Raw genomic sequence first — 21,092 nt, 5'->3', positions numbered from 1 at the left:
TCTGTCCAATATCCCATTTCACAAATTCACATCTATATTTCCTCAATCTTTTATGTTCTTAAATTTTTTCTCTCCTTTCTTCTTTTGCTCCACTTCCGCCCTCACTTTTCTCAATTCCTCACTGCTACCTGGACTGCATGCCACAAAGGAGGACAAAGTGGTTAGCATCTTTTTTGTGTTTCTCTCTGTGCTGTGAATGTGATGTTTGTGCCACCTTAAAGGGATAAAACGCTGGCTGTGTTCAAATCTGGAGCTGAGATTTCTCTTGTCCGTTTACAGCATGTTAACTTCTACCCTGGAAAGGTGATGCCAAAATATTGCCAAGTTTAGTTTCTCCCATGTTAGCCAGACCTGTACTGTTCCAGCTGAAAGCAACAACTGCAGATGCAAGAGAGTGAGCTATCGGATTGGAACGGAGCCAGTGTGTGTACAAATCCACTTATGGATTACTGACTTAACTGAACAGAGGGAGTCCCTGATAGTTCACACTTTTTTGTTAACTTTGATTTTCCCGAGCATTTACTGTACTGTGTGGGGTGGAGCCACCTGGAACTATTGTGTCTCCAGTGTAAACCCTGACTAACTCTGTGTCCATTGTCTGTCTCCTCCCCTTGCAAAGTGTCTCATAGTGAAGGACAGGGTAAGGCTTGCTGGGTGATGGATTTTGCTGCATGGGTCACCACTATTGTCTCCCCCTTCACACTTGGGTCTGTGCTCATTCACAGTATCAGAAGAGGAATTCCGACCCACTATCAGTTCTTGGCTCACAGATCATTGTAGTTAAGCGGTCCCAGGGCAGCTGGCTGGTGATCCTGCATCAGTAACTCTAATTCTGAGAATGAATGCAGACCCTGAAAGTCAACTGGCGGGCAGAGCGAGCATGAGCCATAATATAGGCTGTCGGCAGGGGCGTCTGACCCCACTGACCCATCCTTACCCCTCTTCCTATGGCTGTAGGCATGGCTGTGCTAAAATGGGCCAAATGGATACTGGATAAAAAAAATTCTTGACAAAAATGGGGAAGGGGAGATTGGCGTTTCAGCTGGCATGCATATGAGAAAGCACTCTACCCTACAGACCATTTATCTGAATGCACAACGAATGCACACTCATGCCTGTGCATGCTTTCCCTGCCTGTGTGTTTGAGACCAGACCAGCCTTGCCATGGGGAGACGGGAGGGGCCTAGGTATATGTTCCACTTTGTCCACTTCCCCTTAATGCTTGGTCACTGCAAAATGTCGCCAAAGTGTTGTTACCGCTGAGCCTTGTCAAAGTCACAAATGATGAGGAGAATGGCAGTTGAGTAGAGTGTGGGATGTCGCAGAGCCCTTGAATAGTCAGAGAGAGGATTCATTGTTTGGCGGGGATTATGCTTCAAGGTAAGGCAGCAAATGAGTCCGAATAGCAAAGTGAAAAGATGTGCTGCTCATGGTATACATCTGTGATTTAGTAACTGCTCACTTTTCTCATTGATCACTCTATTAGATTAAAATCCAAATATCAAGACGACCTGGGCTTAACTCAAATATGACTTTAGCTAACAAACAACAAACAAACAAACAATATGACTTTAGCTAACAAACAACCAATTCTACTGGTAGAATTGGTTGCTTGTTAGCTGAACCCTGACATCTGAGATTGTCCAATCATAGTTTGTTTTTAAATATATTTTTTGGGCTTTTATTGCCTTTATTATAGTAACAGCTGAAGATAGACAGGAAAGGGGGGCAGAGAGAGAGAGAGGGGATGACACGCAGCAAAGGGCCACAGGTCGGACTCGAACCCTGAGCCTCGGCACATGGGCTCCACCCACCAAGCTAACCGGGCACCCTGTCCAATCATAGTTTAGCAACCGTAACTAGGCATAGTAGACCTGTCAAGCTTTGGATTACTCTATATGTTGAAGTTGTGTGCCTGGGCCTGTAGTAGGAGTGGTACTTTATTTTTTTAGGGTCTTTCTTAGCCTTTAGCGTTAGTCCCCCTCCAATCAATTTTGTTTTCCTATTCCAGAATGCTGTCTGTGCAGAGTTTGACACTAGAAGGATGTTTTCACATTCATCTGCTGAAAGTGGAAAGTTTCTCTGTGCTCATTGAACATCTGATTTTAAGGGGCGGGGCCTACCAGCATGATTTGTGACATCACAAATAGTTTGGAAGTCAGTCCTGGTCCAGTATGTACGGTGGCCGACAAGGGCAAACGCGCCGCAAATGGCAAAATGCTGCAAACACGGGAATGACGCAAAACCAAAAACACACAAACACATTAAAACAAATGCAACAGAAAAACGCAGCAACAGAAAAATGCTGCAAATACCAAAAACACACAAAACAACAAAACAACTCCAAGAGAAAAACGTTGCAAATTCGCTTCACAAAACAAAATTACAAATTATAATATTATAATTATATTACAATATTATTATAATATTCTTCTATAATATTATTATAATATAATTATAATATTATAAAAGATTACAGCCAAGTGTTTAAAAAAGACATAAAGGAAAACGTACCTTTTTATTCTCCTCTCCAACTTTCTTCTTCTTCTTCTTCTTCTTCTTCTTCTTCTTCTTCTTCTTCATGGTCCATCCCTCAGGTCGGGTCCCCCTAGTGGCCTGGCGCACTTCCGTTTTGTGAAGCGAATTTGCTGCGTTTTTCTGTTGCCCTTGTTTTCATGTGTTTGTGTGTTTTTGATTTTGCATCATTCCCGTGTTTGCAGCGTTTTGCCGTTTGCGGCGCGTTTGCACTTGTCGGCCACCGTAAGTATGCAACTTGTACAGTGTGATCCACCAGTGCACACCCACTGAGAATGGACTTTACAGTGAAGGAGGAGACATCTTGTGTGTCCAGCAGGAGAACTTTAGAAATGAACTAAATGTGCATATTGATCTCTTTTTAAGGATTTTAAGGTGAAAATCTTGCTAAAAAACATATCAAATGCACAAATTTGACAAAGAGGGCCAAACTGTGTAATAACAGCAATGGTGTCCGTCATGTGATGCACACTGGCCCCAGAATTTGATCCATGCCCATGCCAGTTAACAGAGGGCTAAACTGGAAGTTAGTTGGCTCGGTTTTACGGAGGGAAGTGACTTTTTTGGTTTCATGCGCCACTGAACAACTTTCATGAACGGAGTGCCGCCTCCAACGCTGGACCCTGTTCTCTTTATACATCCATGACTGAAACTCTTAAAAAATAACTTCATTTCGAGTGTTTCAAGCTGCAAAATGTAACTTTTCTAACAATGTATAACAACCAATCAGAGCTGAGAAAAATAGTTGTATAGTAGTATCTTTCTCAGCTCTAATTGGTTGTTTTCAGTCAGACATGACTCATGTACTACTGTCAGGATAAAGTGAAAGTTTCAGCAAATATGACAGAAAGTTACTTTTATAGAAGTCACCTACTGCAGCTTTAAATCTGCCACTGTTATTGTATGGAAAATGGAAACATGCATAGCAACAGTAACATAGGATGGGAGTGGGGTGGTGGGGTGTATGTTGACTTAAAGGAAACTCTACTCCAGCTGGCCTTAATATGAGTCATTGTTTGCTCTTAAACATGATAGATAAAAAACGATACTTACTGTACTCTACATATATTTTTTTAAATGACATAATATTTGAACCACCTGCATATAAACTTGAAATTCAAGGATAGAATCATGTTAATTATATCATCAGTGTTAGGAGCTGAACTATAGGTTACTCATTGGACTGCTTTGCAACAGCACACATCATTAGACCCAGCAGTTCCAAGTTAAAATCAATTCCAGTGTGTGGTAGAAAGGCTAAGCTAGCTCTGAAGTGTGTGAAGAAGATGATGTGTATTTCATAACCCCCTCTCTGTCGAACTGCCCTGCTATCGCTGGTGCTATAGCTTGTTAATGGCTGCGTGTTTGTTTATGTGTGTTTAATGTCAGCTCCAGATGGCTTCCTGAAAGGGAACAAACCGCTGACAATCTGTCTCCTTTGTAGAGGAGCACTGCCTCCCAGTGGAGAGCAGGCAGGCGCTGGGTCCTAACACACACACACACACACACACACACACACACACACACACACACACACACACACACACACACACAAATCATTCAGAATTTTGGTGTTATGAAAAAAGCCACAATACCCTGATTCTGTGCCAAAAATGGCATCATGTGAGTGAGAATGTGCTCCTGTACTCACCTTGATTCACTGGAGCCCATATTTTGAGAATGTGCCATAAATACTGCGTAGAAACATCTAGTATTTGAAAAGCAAAGATCAGAAAATTAGTATCACTTCACGCCAGTTATTACACCTGAAACCCTTTTTATACATACATATAGTCCAGAAAAGTACAACCGTTTTCAACACATTATATAAGTATTTCATATATGATGTACAAGCACATTTAACACATTTGGGTTTTTTAGTAGTCTTAATGCAGCCATTTTGGTACCCCGTGCCGACAATCTACCAGTAAGAGACACATACACACACACATGCTCAGATTCACACTGATACAGCCACGCAGACTCTTGCTCGCTTACTGCATCAAGCTGACACTGCACATTTTACCGGAAGGGAGGATGCACTGCATAATCTCAATCATGTTTCTCAGTACTAGATGACTAACCCGCTGCTCTCTCCTCCTCCTCCTCCTCCTCCTCCTCCTCCTCCTCCTCCTCCTCACACTCCTCTCCTCTCATACACCACTATATCTGTAGTAGCCTCTGTAACACTCTTTGTTCCCTTCTTCTGTCCTAAAGCATCTCCATTTAACTCTTATCCCCCTCTGTTCACTGTCTGTCTTCTTGCTCTCCTTTACATCCACCCCCACACCACCATGCGACTGCACACATTTCCTGGGCTAGAGAAAATATGTGCTTATGAGGCTGGCAAACATTATAGCAAAGCCTGGTTTTGGAGCTGACAATATCACTTCACAGTCATGGCCTGTATGTCTAATAATAGGACCTACTTGACTGGATCTGGCAAAAGCCAATAGAAACAGACACATCTTTACTGTTTAAGTGCATTGTGATACTGCTACAGCTCATCTTATTATCACTCTCGCTGAAAGTGAAAGCCCACATGTGCAGTGTTCAAAGATTCCTATCAGTAAAAATAACATTGTAAGCAGTTGAGATCAAGGAAAATGCCATCATTCAAATTTTTTATTTTATTTTGCAAACTGTAGTTCCACTAGCTTTCCACTAACTGAACACAGTCTCTCATTCTGCCTTTCTTTCATTTCTCTCTGAAACAGAGAAACTTGTTGCTCTGGTTTACAATTCATATAAAATAAATGGTCATCTAACAGAACACTCGCTATTAGAGATTGAAACCTATGTGATTTTAAGTTAAATGCTTAATTTGTTAGCATCCAAAAATCATCTATGAATATATATTTGTTCACCAGCGTGGATGAATATATTCAAATGACAAAGCCCTCTAGTGGCCATAGGAATTATGACTTGTGCCCATCGTGAGGAAAGAAAGATGACCGACACGATACAGGGCCCAAGCCCACAGGGGGTGTGCCATGGCCGTGTATTTACAGCAATGCCCCCATCACGTGATGCATAGAGGCCTTAACCCTTACATTGTGACTGTGCCTACAAGTGGCGGCTAAATGGTGGATATATTTATCTAAAGTGGGACAACCCCTGTGTTTCACAATCTTTGATGCATTCAGTCCAATAACATTTGGAAAGTCTAGAAAATTAAAAAATGAATTTGGAGACTGCAGTTTGATTCCTGTTTCTTACGACAGTCAACGTTGTGCTTTTTGTAACCATGATAACGTGAACTTTCATCAACTGGTTATTTTTTGCAACCATGACAACCAGGTTCCAAACATATAGTTGTCATTGTCACATCATAAAATAAATGATTTTTCAACTGTGATTTGTAACAGTTTTAGAAGGCATCAGATCAGGAAACTCATATTATATGTGTGGTTTTGGAGGACAGTTGTGTACAACATACAGTATTTTGTTGTCTAATTTGGAGGACGTGTTGGATTATGTGGAGCCTTGAGAGCAGCGAGAGTCTTCTCCGTGATCCTGAGATCAAAAATGTAAAACCTGTGTGGATTTACAGCCACAACAGCTCTGCTTTGCTTTTAGCCTTCCTCACCACTGAATGCATTTGGCCTGCTTGCAGAGTTGATCTACTACCTTATTAGAGGAAATGGAGCATTATGTCTTTTGCGGTCATCTTTCTTTCCACCATTCAGGATTTACCATTCCCTGAACGATGGCAGTTTACAACCAGTGCTGCCTCATATGTCATTCTGTCGAGGTGTGTGTGTGTGTGTGTGTGTGTGTGTGTGTGTGTGTGTGTGTGTTGAGGGCAGGGTCACTGCACACGCTCGCTGAAAGCCAACCACACCCTCCCCGCTGCCTGCCCCCCAAGGCTCCCTTCTATTCTTCCCATTTAAGGAAAAGCTGATGTTCACACAATTCGGGCCTAAATGAATGCTGTTCTCGCCGCAAGCTGCTGCTGAATGCTGCTGCTGGCAGAGATGTGGCAGCAACGCACATCTTCACCATTTTGTCAGCAGATGGATGGAGCAGGGCTGGGGGCGGGAGATGAAGGGAAAGGGGTATAGAGGAGTGTGAGTGACAGGTGTGTGGTGTCTTCATTTGTCAAGTTAGCCAGGTGTGTCAGCTGGAGCCAGAGGGTGAGGAGGGATGAAAGGAATTAAGAAAGGAAATGAAAATAGCAGAGTGGAGGAAATGGAAAAGGGAAAGTAACAAAGGGAAAGAGAAGAAAAGAAAGGAGAGGAAAGGTAAAAGGGAGCGGAGAGGAAGGGAAAGGGAACTGAAAGAAAGGAAAGGAAATAAAGGGCAGGGAAAGGAAAGGAAATGAGAAAAAGAGGAAAGGAGAGAAAAGGAAAGGGAATGAAAAGAAGGGAAATAAATGGCAAGAAAACCAAAGGAATAAAAGGGAGAGAGGTTAGGAAAGGTAAGAGGAAAAAAGGAAATCGATGTTCCGGTTCATATCAGGTAGCAAATGCAGCGCTTTCTCAAGACTAAATGGCATTTGTGCCGTTTTTATTTGTTTTCACCGCTGTCATTGTCCTTCAGTACTGACACACACTCTCTTTCTCAGTTTTACAGGCACACACACACACACACACACACACACACACACACAATTGCTTTGTCCCCCTTTCTCTCACTGGCTCTTCTCAGTGATTTGGTTACCATGGAAAAGCACATTTTTTAGGCAGAAGGAGGTTGACATTATTACGTGAGAGAGATGGCACTGCTTATTCTCCACACACAGACACAAACACACACATCTCGCCCACAGGCAGTCGCCCACGCCACGCTCTTCTAGGCAAGAAGGTTTCAGAAATGTCGTACATATACGTACTGTACACATATCTGCACACACACAGACACATTGTCACAGCACTTTGCGCTCCACAGCATGCAGCGAGGCAGCGAGATGAACTCAAATTGACACTGTGGGCCGCCTCTGGACGGGGTGAGCTGATTGGACGGTTTAGCTGAGGGTCTGACATCACGCTCCGGCTGGTCCGGCAGCAAGCGCTGCTGCAAATACATGTGTCACACACACTACAGGGTGGGGCTTTTGCATCTTATGTACATAAACACACACACACACACACACACACACACACACACACACACACACACACATTGAGTTCACACACAATTAATTCCCCCTACCATATCTTTCAGGCTATCCAGGAACACAGAGCACAATCACTCTAGTGAAGGATTATATGTATTATATCTTTTGTTTATGTGTGTGTGTGTATGCCCATGCGTTCTATAACTTCTTTGTTGTTTAATAGCCTCCCCCCATCTGCAGTGTAGGCTCTTAAAGCAAATGAACACATGAAGGCGTGCCGTTAGAAAATGAGATCTGTTTTTAATGTGTCTCTTTTGGTTTGAGAACACACAGTCGTCCCATGATGTGCGTTCTTCTATATGATGCTCGCATTCAAGGATTAAGCTTGTGGATTAGAGAATTTCGTTGACTAGCAAAGCAATTTATAAATACTCACAGGGCTCATGTGCTGATTGACCCTCAGTATTATAGGGGTGGCTATTGTGTAAGAAATGTCTATACTAGTGCCAATTGACTTGAGTTTCGATACCAACGACCAAATGATATCTTACTTTTAGAAATACAAACTTATTTTTCTGAACATACCCTTTTTTATTTTGCATAAGAAATCAAGTTCCAGTGAAACGTATAGTAATAATGTAGCCCTTTGTGTTTACAATTTATTATAAAATAATTCTAAACATCCCTAAATGTCATTTTGATGCATCATACTGAAGTTTACATGTTTTTCTGTGATCGTGAAACGGAAAACTTGACTCTTCTACTCTCAAACAATTAAAATGCCTTTATTGTCATGGCTCGTCAAGTTAGACCTAAAAACTAATTTATGTTTCTGCATCATGCCTTCGCCAGGGATTCAAACAGACCTCATAAAACATAAGGCCCTTTTGTACTTCCACCAATAGCAATCTTACACCTGGACAGCTTGAGTGCCATTGGAAATGTGTCCATAGCCCCCACTAATGAAAACTGCCAAATATTAAAACTTGTCAAAAATAGTTGGACATTTGTGTTTGAATGTGTGGGCTATAGGTTAGAAGTTCTGATTTGTGAGCTGGGATTGTCAGCTGATGATGAGTTGAATAATGATGAGGAGCTGAAAGGATTACCGGCCACTGCTAATCTGTGGCCCCTCAGCTGAGGTAAAGAGGTGGAGAAAGACAGGGAGAGAAAGAGACTGTAGTGTGCGGCTGGGCCGCTGCCCGACAGCTGTGGGCCGTGCGGGCAGCTGATTTACTTTAGATTAGTCTGGACATGCGCCAACTAGGATTCAATCAGGCCATGATGAATGTGCTTTGGCGCGCTGAAGGCTAGCTGCTAACTGCTAAACTGACTGCTAACAGTCCGTCCCACTGGCTATCGAGGAGTAACATTTTGGGGTTTCCAGAGGTCCCAGTGGGGTTTTGTTTTCAACTTCTGCCAAGGTTTTTGCCGTGGAATATAAGAGACGACCGTGTTTGCTCTTTGCTTTGGATTTATTCTCTGAAAAATAAACCGTTGGGATTATAGATACGGAGGGAGATAAATCCTGTTTTTGTGCTGTGGAAGTGAGGTGATATTCAGTAGCCATGGCTACATGTGAGTATTTGATGTTGTCTGTGGGTTTGAGGATGAAGAATCAAATTTTATCAAGACTACTGTACATGCTTGTGGTCATCAGTTTTACTTTGTGATGTTGCATTTCACAGAATTTTGCAAAATCCCAGAAATGGACTGCATGTGCGAAGATGGTGCACTGACTAGAACAGCTTTACTCTTTCTCCTTTACGATGAAAACAGTACATATGTATACAGTACAATACCTCTTTCCTTCCTCTTCTTCCACTATCTTTGGCACCCTCTAAAATGTGATATTTTTTATTATCCTGTGCATGATAGATCAATCCATAAAAATAAAGATTTTATTAAAGATTACAATGCAATAAGACTAATTAAATCCACCTCAGGGCAGGGGAAACATGACCTCTTCGTTTTTCTAAACATACAGATTTTGCCATAGCCCTGACCATGCTGTGTTTGTGGATAATGGATATGTTGAACAGCACAGTCTGCCATGTCTGAGTGCTCTAATATTTGATTAGCTGTAGCAAAGGAAGGAGGGAAAATCATCTGGGGGAATAATTTTAATTTTTGTCCTTTAAAAAAAAAGATGAGCTACTGCCATTTATGAGAGCTAAAAGGTGTTTGTGAAATTTGATAGACAGAACAAGACTTTATAATGCCTAGGAGAAACTGTATCTGCTCCCATGAAGTTAACAATGCTGCATTTGTTTAGTAATAGGCTATATGTTCAATACAATTAATTTGTGTTGTGTAAATGTGTCACAGGCATGTCTAACCACTTTTCTGTTAGGTATTTCATGTATTTAATGTTCTTCTTTAATGCTATTGAACCCAGCTTGCAAACACTGTTGTCCTTTCAACCCCTGTAGGTAATGTGGGTATGCAACCTGTGCCGTAAACAACAGGAGATTCTCACCAAATCAGGAGAATGGTTTTCGGGGTCAGGGGTGCGGCCTGGGAGCCTGGGCACCTCCTTGAACAACCCAGCCACGGGAGGTGAGGCTCAACGGGACAGGAAGCTACTCCGCTCCAGGTCCCAAGCCCCACCATCCAGCACCAACACCAACACAGGGCTGCCCGACGGGACACAGCCGCCTGCCGGTGTCACTGCTGCCAAGGGTGTGGACACCATGCCCGGCTCTCGCTCCCAAAGTGAACCACCTAGAGAAAAGTAAGGCATCAAAATACACGCAGTGAACACATGGGTAGCTGCCACTAGAGGATGCTTTACATGTTACATCTTTTTTCTTTAACGTGATGGAAATTGGAGATTTTTGAGAATGGGAACCATATTTTTTAAAAACTGAGAAAGCTGGGACTGCTTGCTGGCCAGAGCTCCTGTTGTTTTTTAATCCCTGGGGTCAAAAAAGCATAGATCTATGTCTGTTCTAGCTTAACCAGTGCAGAAGCTAGGTCACAGGTTTTAGTCTTGAGAGATCTTTGATTCAAAGCCCCTGGGTTTTCATTTAGTGGGTGAGTTAGGTAAGAATTCATCACATGTCTCATGTTGGTTTTAATCTGTTGGTATAAAAGTCATCAAGGTTTTGCAAACATAGAAAGGAATGTTCTTGGTACACATGAAACTCTTTATGTGTGTGTCTGTAGACTGTAGGGTACATTGGTATAATAAATCCTCTTCTTGTACAGGAAAAGGCCAGTTTCCCTACATGAACAAAATGGAAAGGGAGGCATGGGACGCGGTAGTGGCCGGAGACCTGCTGGGAAGTTGCCTTCTCAGTCATCCCTCGACGAGCGAGTGGTGCCTGGGGACAGAGGCGAGAGACGGTTAGGAGATGGACGGAGGCTAGAGAAGATCCATTCTCAAGACTACGAGGATGGGCAGGAGAACATGGGTCGTTCAGAAACACACCGGAGACGCCCAGAGGACGAGGAGCAGAGGGAGCGCCAGCGCCGTGAGGAGGAGTTCCAGAACCGTTACCGTAGTGATCCCAACCTGGCACGATACCCGGTGAAACCACAGAAGGAGGAGCAGGAGATGCGCATGCATGCTAAGGTGTCCAAGGTCCGCCACGAACGACGACACAGTGATCTGGCGATCAACGAGGTCGGACTGGGGCCTGGTGAAGGAGGAGGTGGAGGCAGCGCAGGGGAGGTGCCTGAAAACCGTCTGGCCAGGAGGGGCGGAGGTGGGGAGGGAGACCGCAAGGCCGTTTTGGAAAACCACCGAGCCTACTCTGTGGATAGGACCGTGGGGGTTGGAGGGGGAGCTCCACCTGCTGGAGGTGGAGTGAGATCAGGACCCCAACCTGAGGGACCGGTGCCTCCAGACTGGGGCCCAAACAAAGGCCGCCTAGAGCCCGGTACAACACGGACACCAAGGGACAAAGGTGGGGATAACCTGCTGAGGAAGGACTCTCAGAGCTCAGACCAGTCGGAGTCTCTGCGGCCGCCCCCTCCACGGTCATACAAGAGCAAGCGCGGAGTCAACAAGAGGCAGATGTCCATCAGCAGCTCAGAGGAGGAGGGCGGCTCCACGCCCGAGTACACCAGCTGTGAGGACGTGGACATGGAAAGCGTCAGCGAGAAAGGTCAGTCAGACAGATGTGCTCACTCCACTAGCTTACTAAGCTAAATATATCTGAACTTGCATACCTTGCACTATTTACTGTCATCCATTTCCTTACATTGCTCCTTATAGTTATTTCTTGGAGCCAGCTTTAAAGTCTCACCTGTCTTTTTGTACCTCATTAATGAGCTGCTGCAGCTCTCACCTAGCTCACATGCCCATCCTTAATCTGCACATGTGATCCTCATTCTGTCTACCTGAATCAAAGGACCTTCCTTTGAGTTCTGCATTTGTTGTATTCTCTTTATAATGTCAAGAGCCCTTTGAGACTTTACCTGTATCACTTACTGTATACCCAGTGTAGTGTGGGCGGGATTAGAATCACAGCAGTACAAGGTTTGATGGCTAATTGTAGCCTGACCTGCAGCTAATGCTCTGAGCGATAGAAAGATCCTGATTGAATGATTGGACAAATGATCTGACACGGTTTTTTTTTTAACTGAGGAAAGAATTGTTATTCAGATGAAATATGCTTGTAAAGATCCAGAGACCCCAAAACAGCTGAGTAACATAAGAATGCTATGATAAAGCTCCTTTCCATTGCAACGTCTTTCCCCTTCCCACAGTCAATGGCCATGTTTTCCTAGCCTTAGCCTCTAAAATAGCCTTGGTAGTAGAATTCCGATAATGTGAAAAAAAATCATAGAGATATTGGCTTGTATGATTATTCTAATACCATCACATTCTAATTTCGGACTGTTAAACTATACGATAAGTGATAGGATGAAGCACCCACCCAGCACACAGTGCATTACCATCCCTGTGTGTCATCTACACCTCTGTGCTGTGGCTAAACCCTGCTGTTCTCAGGACAGCTCTCATTTATTTGGAGAGTTCCTGTGATCTAGGCCAGCAGATTTGTGGAATTAGGCCAGTGGCTAGCATGCAACGTAATGCTTCACAAACAGCCAGCTGCACCAGCCAACCATGGACCACCGACTAAAATCAGGCCTGGCTGTGGTTGCATGCTGCATGGTTACCGCTTGGCTTCTTGGTACCTATGTATTTTGCAGCTGTATTTTGCAGCTGGACTGTGCTATAAGCCATGGGAGAGCATCTGAGTTCAAGAGGCACTAGGTAGAGTTAGCTGTGCTCTATCAGATTATCTCTCTCACCGGTCACAGAAAGGGCCTATTCCAGATGTTTTAATCCAGATTACTATAACGCAGGGACTGGTAATGGGTAGATGGTGTGGATTGACATTATTAGCTGTTTTAAACACTCTTTAGCTAGCTGGGCCTCAAAACAGGATGTCTCCTTTTACTCTCATCTGTGGCATGGAGCAGGCATGTTTCCCTACATGGATGCATTAGACTGTGAAGAGAAGTGAGACGGTAACACAGGGTCAAGTGTACCTTACTGTTTTTAGAAGAAATTGCATTTTATGGAATATTATTGCATTAGGGTTGCTATCCGCTGTTTGCATTATTAAGCGTAGACATGACTGTCGGCAAGAGAGACTTCGGTGTCAAGAGATGGTCTGGCCGTTACTGCGGGTTTATGAGATGTTATAAACAACCTCATGTTATGTGTTCGCAGTTAATGTGCCTCATAATTCAAGTGTAAGGGCCTTACAATTAAAAGATAAGCATCTTTGTTAGACTGTGACCTCCTTCAAATTAATGCACGAAACAAATATTTCCATCACACTGTCTACATTTTACTGGCGATGTTTTAATTACATCACCTCATTTGGCCCTCTTCCTCTGCAGTGGTTTGATGGCACCGAACTGGAGAATTAGCGCCACCAACTCCTCTAATATTCACATAAAAGTAGTGGAAGGAAATGTACAGTGTTTTATTTTGCCATTTTTCTGCAAATGTGTTTAGTATTAGCTCAATGGACAGAACCTTGGCTATTGACATATGACCACCTTTTAAGTTGATATGGGAAACTTGTCAGAAAACAGTTTATTTACACATCCAGCAGTTACGGAGCAACATTAGCATTCATTTAGTGCCATGTTTCTGTCCACCTGGCAAATCCAGCAGATTTGGTGCTGAGCAGGTAATGTACAGTGGGGTTTTCAAAGCTTTTGCTGAAAACAGCTGCCTGACAAGCTGAAACCCACTATTAAGCTCTGTAAAGCCAACAGGAGCTGCAGATCCAGGTGTTCTCTAGGTTCACTAAAAGCAGCCTCATTCACATTCATACAGAATGATTGTAGAAATAATTGCTTTCAGTAATATTTTAGATATTAATATTGAGTCAGATGACTTTGTGCTATGGTCAATACCATTCAAGTAACATAAAAAATACATTGCAGACTATACTGTTAGCTTAAATGTGTTTTTAAAGGTCCAGTGTGTAACATTCAGGAGGATCTATTGGCAGAAATGGAATATAATATTCAAATGAGTGAATAATCAAATGAATGTAGGAATCGTTGTGTTTTTGTTACCTTAGAATGAGCCGTTTATATCTGCAGATGATACAGGTTGCCTTTCGTGATTTTCGCCATGTTAAACATGTTTCTACTTGATACTCGAGGTTCCTACAGTAGCCCAGAATGGACAACAGAGATAAGGCCTTTCCTGTTTTTCGTGAGTTTCGTGGCCACCATAGTTTCCTACACACTTCATAGCCCGTTCTCATTCCTGGGTCGTCAAATACAGACGCCAGCAGTGTTTAATTGTGGTTTTTAAAGGGCCTGTATGACTGCCCCTTTGGACTGTGTTAAGGCCTGTGGGAAAGACCTTGGTTGAAAAACTTGACAATGTCAACCTTTACACAATGCTGCATACAATCAGACTTGGTGTAAGGTGGAATATCGTTTTCTAAAACTTTTCATAAAGTCAGTAAATGATCCATATTGGATCTTTTGATTACTTGTAGGTGTTTCTCCTCCAAGTACCTGTCTAACAGGTAATAAGCTTCGATAGTTTTAAGGTTTATATCAGATAGATGAGACAGTAGAATGGACTGTTTACACATTTAACTGGATTATAATCACTGATTTAGCGGTTAACATAAAAAAGCTTAGTGGCTCCACTCCCACTAGTGATCATCATAAGGTACTTACATTAGGAGTAAACAGCCCTGCACTGTATTTACAGTTTGATTTTTTTGAACTCGTAGTAACGTATTGGTATAACATTACCTAACATAATGAAGACTCACACAATCTGTCAACTATATTTGTCAAGTAAAAAAGTTATAGAATAAATTGATTTAATGCAGAACACAAGCAGTGAGGCTATGCATGGACACAGCTCAGATTAAAAAGCTATGATTTTTCTTTTTCAGTGCTCATCACAAAACAGCCATGATGCACGCAGTTATGTAATTTTCATGCATAAACAGTTGATTATATGTTCCAAGAATCCTCTTAGCAGGATTATTGTAAACAGTGTGTACATTGTGGTTTCCCTTTTTGCCCATTAAACTGTATCCCACCAGATATATGAGAGTATCTCCCAGATTGAGCCTTTAATGACACAGCCGCTTTGGCTCTGTGTTTGAAGTAAAATGGAAGCAGGGGGTGATTGGGTGTAATTGGTTTACTTCCTCGGTGTCAAGAAGAACACCAAGGTGATAATGGTGCTGAGGAAATGGAAGGGGAAGTCTGTGTGCTGTAGGGATGACACTGCGTCCCACTGTGCTGCACTTTAGCCACTATTGCGTGTGTGTGTGTGTGTGTGTGTGTGTGTGTGTGTGTGTGTGTGTGTGTGTGTGTGTGTGTGTGTGGTCTATGAGATGTCCCTGCATTTACAATGATTACTTCAAGTCCCCAGAGAATGAGCATGACTATGAACTATACCATACTGTATGTGTCGGTGCAGAGAGCATTAGCAATGATGAGGAAAAAGATTTCCTTTCACAGTTGAGAAAATTGAGTCAAGATATTATTTCTTAATTGCCGATTAATTTTTATATGGCCCGTTTACTTATTGGAGAATTAGTTCTCTTTTCCACAATGCAGAACATGAGTGCAAATGTGAAGTCAAAACAAAAGACACTGTTTTAACTCTAATGCCAAATTCTGATATTTAGAATGATGATTTAGATTTTTTTTCTCTTTTGTACTTTATCCAGCACCATCCTACATGGTCTTAACATAGAGATTAAGATAACTACAGCTGACATGACAACAGTGCTACTCTCAGGTCTCAGGTACAATACAATCTAACAAAATGGTAGGCTGTATTCTTATACCAGAAAAACAAAAACAAAAAACACAATCTAATCTGATCGATAAAGTTGTTACAAGCCATGTCAAATCCAAAATGACGCAGGGTTTCTACCTCGCTGTACTGACCAAAACACTAACAATATTTATACACAGACTGTAAGGCCAAATTACTCTCATTAACGAAAGAGTTACCCTTGTTTTCTCCAATAGTGCAATTCTTTTTCTCTCACATACACAAAATGACAAAAATAGTGTGGTGGCTACTGCTACTATATGGCACAATAGTGTACAAGTACTTTATTAGTAGAGTTGCATGCTCTTAAAATGATGACACAAGAGACGCTGTTGTATTTGCTCTTATTTCCACCGTGAACACAAACAAACAAAAAATAAGTTTCACTATAAATGTACTTTCTTTTTGGTAACTTGACGGCACACAGTTACAGTTAAGAACCAAAAATTACAGAAAAATGATGCAACATACAAAACACATTACTTGATTGTGGATACATTTGATATACTTTGTGATCTAATGCATGTCATAGCAGCCAAGGCTGCTAGGTTCCTTTATTCATCTGTTTTACCAGTACATGAATAGGACCTGGTATGGTGGTGCTGTGGGCCTACTGGTTTGTATACAAGCTGGGATTTGCCAGGTGTTGTGTTGTGGTTGTCAAGTGTTTTCTATCAGTAATGATCATCCTTGAACCCAAGGAAAAAGTTTTTCAAAAAAGAACCTTTTACTTTCTGTTCATGGTTACTACATCCTCCTCACCCAGCTCTCTCTGAGGTGACATCCAGTGTGATGGGCTGGAAAATGTACTGCGACAAGAGAATATGTCCGTGGCAGAGCAGAGAGGCTACGATATCCCTGGGTAATAAATACTGAAACTAGAAAGGCTCTCGGCCCCTGCCTGACCAGTCAGCTGGCCTAAGTCTGCGTCCTGCAGACCATTTGACAATGGTACCGATCCTTGTTTCACTGTCACATGCAGTATGTTCCTTAGTTAGGGTAAGGTCATAATTTATTCAGTCTCAGGCCTGGTCCTGGATTTCTATAAGATGTGCTTTTAAGGCACAAAATCTGCTGAACAGAGCATTCAGATCTGCTGGCATAAGCCATCTATGCCGTCTATGACTTGTGGAGCATCAACTCTGAGTTTTTCTAACCTTCACATGTTCAATAGTGTGTTTTGGTGACATGACATCTCAGGCTTCGGACATTTTAAGCAAGTCTAGCACATGCATTGTGTAGGAGCCATGTATTGATTGGTGTTGTGTCCCTCCAAGCCACAGGGTGCGCGTTGTTGTATTGTGTTGTATAGTCCGAGGCTGGCCTAAATTCCTGTCATTCATGTTGTTAATTTGGGAAGAGGAGCAAAGAGTTTTTAACAGTGCTCAGATTATGCTGCTGTTTATTGTTTTATTGTTTTTGTGTTACTTACGGGAAGTGGTAAATAGTCCTACTTTGCAAAGTATTGGTAAAGACTGAGTACACATTGGAAACAATTAGCCCAATTAGCAGCCAGTAGCGGCACAAGTATAGGACATAGTCACTACACATTGCATATATATTGGCAGGCACATGTCTGCTCATTTTATATCTTTTTATAAACTTTTTTTCTTTACTTCTCTTACATTCCTCTGTAAAATAAGCTAGATTCTAATGTTTTTTATAGTACTGACGATTTATGAGCGGACCCACTAATCCTCCCTGGTCTTTTCAGGTTGATCCCCTGTTGAACAAACTTAATTGTGTTAAATATATAGCTTGGGCAATAGAGGGATTTTGATGCACTTGTTCATTTTAGTGACTGCAATTGGTAAAATAGCAGATGAAGCGAAAGAGGAGGGCAGGCTCTATGACACACACGCACACACGCACACACACACACACACACACACACACACACACACACTGTTTATCAAGAACAATACTACGTTAATACCTGCAAAGAGCTGATGCTTTGATGTAGCATCAGTTAGAGGAGCAGCCCAGATTTTATAATCTGCCCGCCGTGTTCATCCTCCAAAACCGAATACCCTTACTCAGCAGTTCAAACTGTGAAGTCAGCATTTATCCTCTCAAGCATTCTCAGTGGACTTTAAGATTTCAGATTAGCAGCACTGGAGTCATGTCTACTCAGACTTCTTGTTTTTTCTGATCTTTATCAACCTGTCAAGTGGTCATTTTCCATTTGATTCCCACTGAGTATCACTAAAAATGTCTTTGACACACAGCGGTGCATGTGGTGTGTATTTGTTTTCCATAAAGTTTCAGCTTTGTTATCTCTCTTCCTGCTCTTTTGTGCCAAAAGCTCATTCATCTTGTCTAATGCCAGGCTCCAAGATTTCACTTACCTTGAAATTCCGGTTCCTCAAAGTCTTTTAAATCCACATCTGATGTCATCTTGCTGTTGTTTTATTCCTGGGGTGGAAAAGTGGCCATGAATCTCGCAGGGTGCTCTGGTCTGATGCCGGGCCAGTTAGTTCTTCTACTCGAGCCGACCATCTGTCAGTGTTAATGAGAGCTGGGATACTCAGTCACTGGTGTCTCTGTCCCTGACCAGGTCCTGGCAGGAGTTTTGGACAGGCCAACTTGGAGCATAGTGAATCAATTTGATTATGAATGAAGTTTTGTTAGCTGTGGTCCTGTAATAACTGTTATTTACCGTTTTATTTACCGTTTTAACCATTATTTTTTTGGTTCTTTTTCCTTCTATTTAACATTAAATTTCCAAAAGAGCATAGCATTTCAGGAGGAATATTCCAAACAAGGAAAGTCAGGGGATTTCAACAGTTTTTCAACTGCAGCCACCTTGGCCCATAGGCTATAAATAAACAGTTAATTTCATTCAGCTGATGAGTGATCTGTGACTGAAAGGCTGTGCATGCACAGATCAAAATGTGTGTACTCAATGCGCTAAACAAGTACAAACGTCCAAATGAGTAGTCATGCCCATCCCTGGTACACATTTGAGGTATTACTAAGTATTTTAGTTTGTGGAGATATCCAAGTTTCTCCACCGCTGACATACCAACCAGCCCTGACCATTAAGTAGACAAAGGGCTTTGTCCAGGTGTGGATGGCCCATATGTGGTTCCTGCCAAAAGGAGTATACCTGAATGTATGATAAGGATGGGAAGATATATTATAAGAGGTCTTACCTGAAAATGACGAGATGCTCTGAGCAATGCTTCAAAATGTTTATTTTTATTTGAAACAGACCTTTTTTTCTCAGTCTTTTATTCTTGGAATTGAAACCATAGAGTATGATATATTTACTGTACATAAAAGATACATTTCTGCTGGGTACTGGCAGTGGACATCTAACTTCCCCCTGTTTCTCTTTCTCGGTGCAGGTGACTGGGACTGTCATTCTCTAGATCCTACAGTGTGGCACGTAAGTTTCAGCAAAACATGACAGAGTCAGTGTTAGTGTGCTCCCTCTGCCATAAATACTTACAATATCTCACATACATGTACATGCACTCACATGCAAACACACACACAAAGTTTATTTACACAAATAGAATTATTACAACAATGTTTACATACAATTAAGTATAAAGAACTGAGAACTTTTATTTCATTTGTTTATTGATCCTACTCAGCAACATTAACACAACCTTACCACTGTTCTCTCCTTTTCCTTCACAATGCTTTTCCTGCAGCATCCAGTTACATGGCAACCGTCCAAGGAGGGTGACCACCTAATCGGACGCATCACTCTAAGCAAGAGGTCGGCCATACCCCGTGAGGCTGGCTCCCTCCTCGGCCTAAAAGTAAGCAGGGCATCCCTCTCATTCAAACATGGTCATTTGTTAGTGTTTTAGCTCTGGTTGATATGAGTTCAAACTGGAAATAAACATGTTTTGTAATTCCTGTGAAAACTGTGGTGTAGCAAACATTGAAAGGCGAAGAGTATTCCATGTCATAGGTATGTAGAATAGTAAAACAGGAACAAGAAATGGCTCTGAGTCTGCCAACATGAAGCTTTGTTCCTATCCTCCTTTCCTCCCCTTTGTGTGCAGGTGGTAGGAGGGAAGATGACAGAGACAGGGAGACTTGGGGCCTTTATCACCAAAGTCAAGAAAGGCAGCCTGGCAGATGTCGTGGGACACCTACGAGCAGGTGCGAATCGGTTGAACACACTGTTTCTATACAGGAGCTGCTGTACTTTTATCTTTGCTTGGTTGATAATGGCTTAATCAAGAGTCAGATCTGTAAAGTCAAAGAAATGTGTTTTGGTATGTATATCTTCAATCTTTGTCTTTGATTGGGGCAATATCTTTGTGGGCGGACACTCAGGGGTTAATTTCCAACAGACGCACAGGTAGTCCACCAGCTGTGGACCAATATTGTCAGCCATTGTTTAGTCCCTACGTTACTTCATGTCATGATTAAATCATGTGGTAACGTACGGAGAGGTGAGGCTACAGAACTACCTGTTGCTGTGAGTTTTGACATCGAGGCCAGTGAAAGAGAGAAAGCTAACGTTAGCTAGACACCCCATCCTTGTATAATAATGTGGGATGTATGCAGGATCTGCAGATGACTCAGCAGGTGTTGAAATAATACAAACCCAAAGAAAAAGCGCTAACATAAGTTAGCTTGGTTAACTAGATTCCACTTTCCCAGCAAAGCTATTTAACCTAGCTTGCTAGCTTCCTCTTTCCGAGTGAAATACAAACTAAACTTGACGGGTTCTTACAAATGTTGAATGTTATAAAGGCGAGATAGCTTAAATTGCAGTCAGTTGATAGCAACACTACGTGGGCAAAAGGGGAAAAGCACCTAGTATCAACGTTTGTAGGCTAAAAACAGTACGACATTCCCAGACAGTAGTGCACCGCTGATAGCAACATCAGCTTCCAGATGTTAGTCAACTGTTGCTAATAGAAACACCCACTCAAGCTTAGAAGCTATTAACCACAAATATGTCCAAAAACAGTTTTATCCTCTCAAAAAACTTGTACAATTCTGTTAGAAACTGGCTTTTTATAGTCAAATGTATTGCAAGATAAGCCTCAGGCTGGATTCATTGTGTGTGTCGGCCATCTTGGTTGCAGGTGACGAGGTGCTGCAGTGGAATGGGAAGTCGTTGCCGGGAGCAACTAAGAAAGAAGTGTACAACATTATCCTTGAATCCAAGGCTGAACCTCAAGTGGAAATAGTTGTTTCAAGACCTATTGGGTAAGATTAACATTATTA

At 42.2% G+C, this 21,092-nt stretch overlaps 1 protein-coding gene across 19 annotated transcripts in view; it reads left to right on the top strand.

Annotated features, from left to right (window-relative positions):
• Window positions 1-21,092, top strand: part of rims1b (regulating synaptic membrane exocytosis 1b) — a 74,687-nt gene that overhangs the window by 26,027 nt on the left and 27,568 nt on the right. For 17 of the 19 annotated variants that reach the window (XM_051384788.1, XM_051384804.1, XM_051384798.1 and 14 more), the window contains exons 3-9: window positions 620-640; window positions 10,027-10,328; window positions 10,805-11,706; window positions 19,241-19,281; window positions 19,553-19,663; window positions 19,913-20,012; window positions 20,951-21,074. In XM_051384788.1, the coding sequence (XP_051240748.1) occupies window positions 620-640; window positions 10,027-10,328; window positions 10,805-11,706; window positions 19,241-19,281; window positions 19,553-19,663; window positions 19,913-20,012; window positions 20,951-21,074 (1,601 nt within the window). Of the gene's footprint in view, window positions 1-619; window positions 641-8,891; window positions 9,173-10,026; window positions 10,329-10,804; window positions 11,707-19,240; window positions 19,282-19,552; window positions 19,664-19,912; window positions 20,013-20,950; window positions 21,075-21,092 lie in introns of those variants that run through there. The other 2 variants (XM_051384800.1, XM_051384787.1) reach the window with 2 other exon arrangements.

Source organism: Dicentrarchus labrax, unplaced genomic scaffold, assembly GCF_905237075.1.
Source record: "Dicentrarchus labrax unplaced genomic scaffold, dlabrax2021, whole genome shotgun sequence".
In the NCBI taxonomy this organism is placed as follows: domain Eukaryota; kingdom Metazoa; phylum Chordata; class Actinopteri; family Moronidae; genus Dicentrarchus; species Dicentrarchus labrax.
The sequence above is the reverse complement of the archived record's forward strand: the minus strand, read 5'-3'. Positions and strand labels throughout refer to the sequence as shown.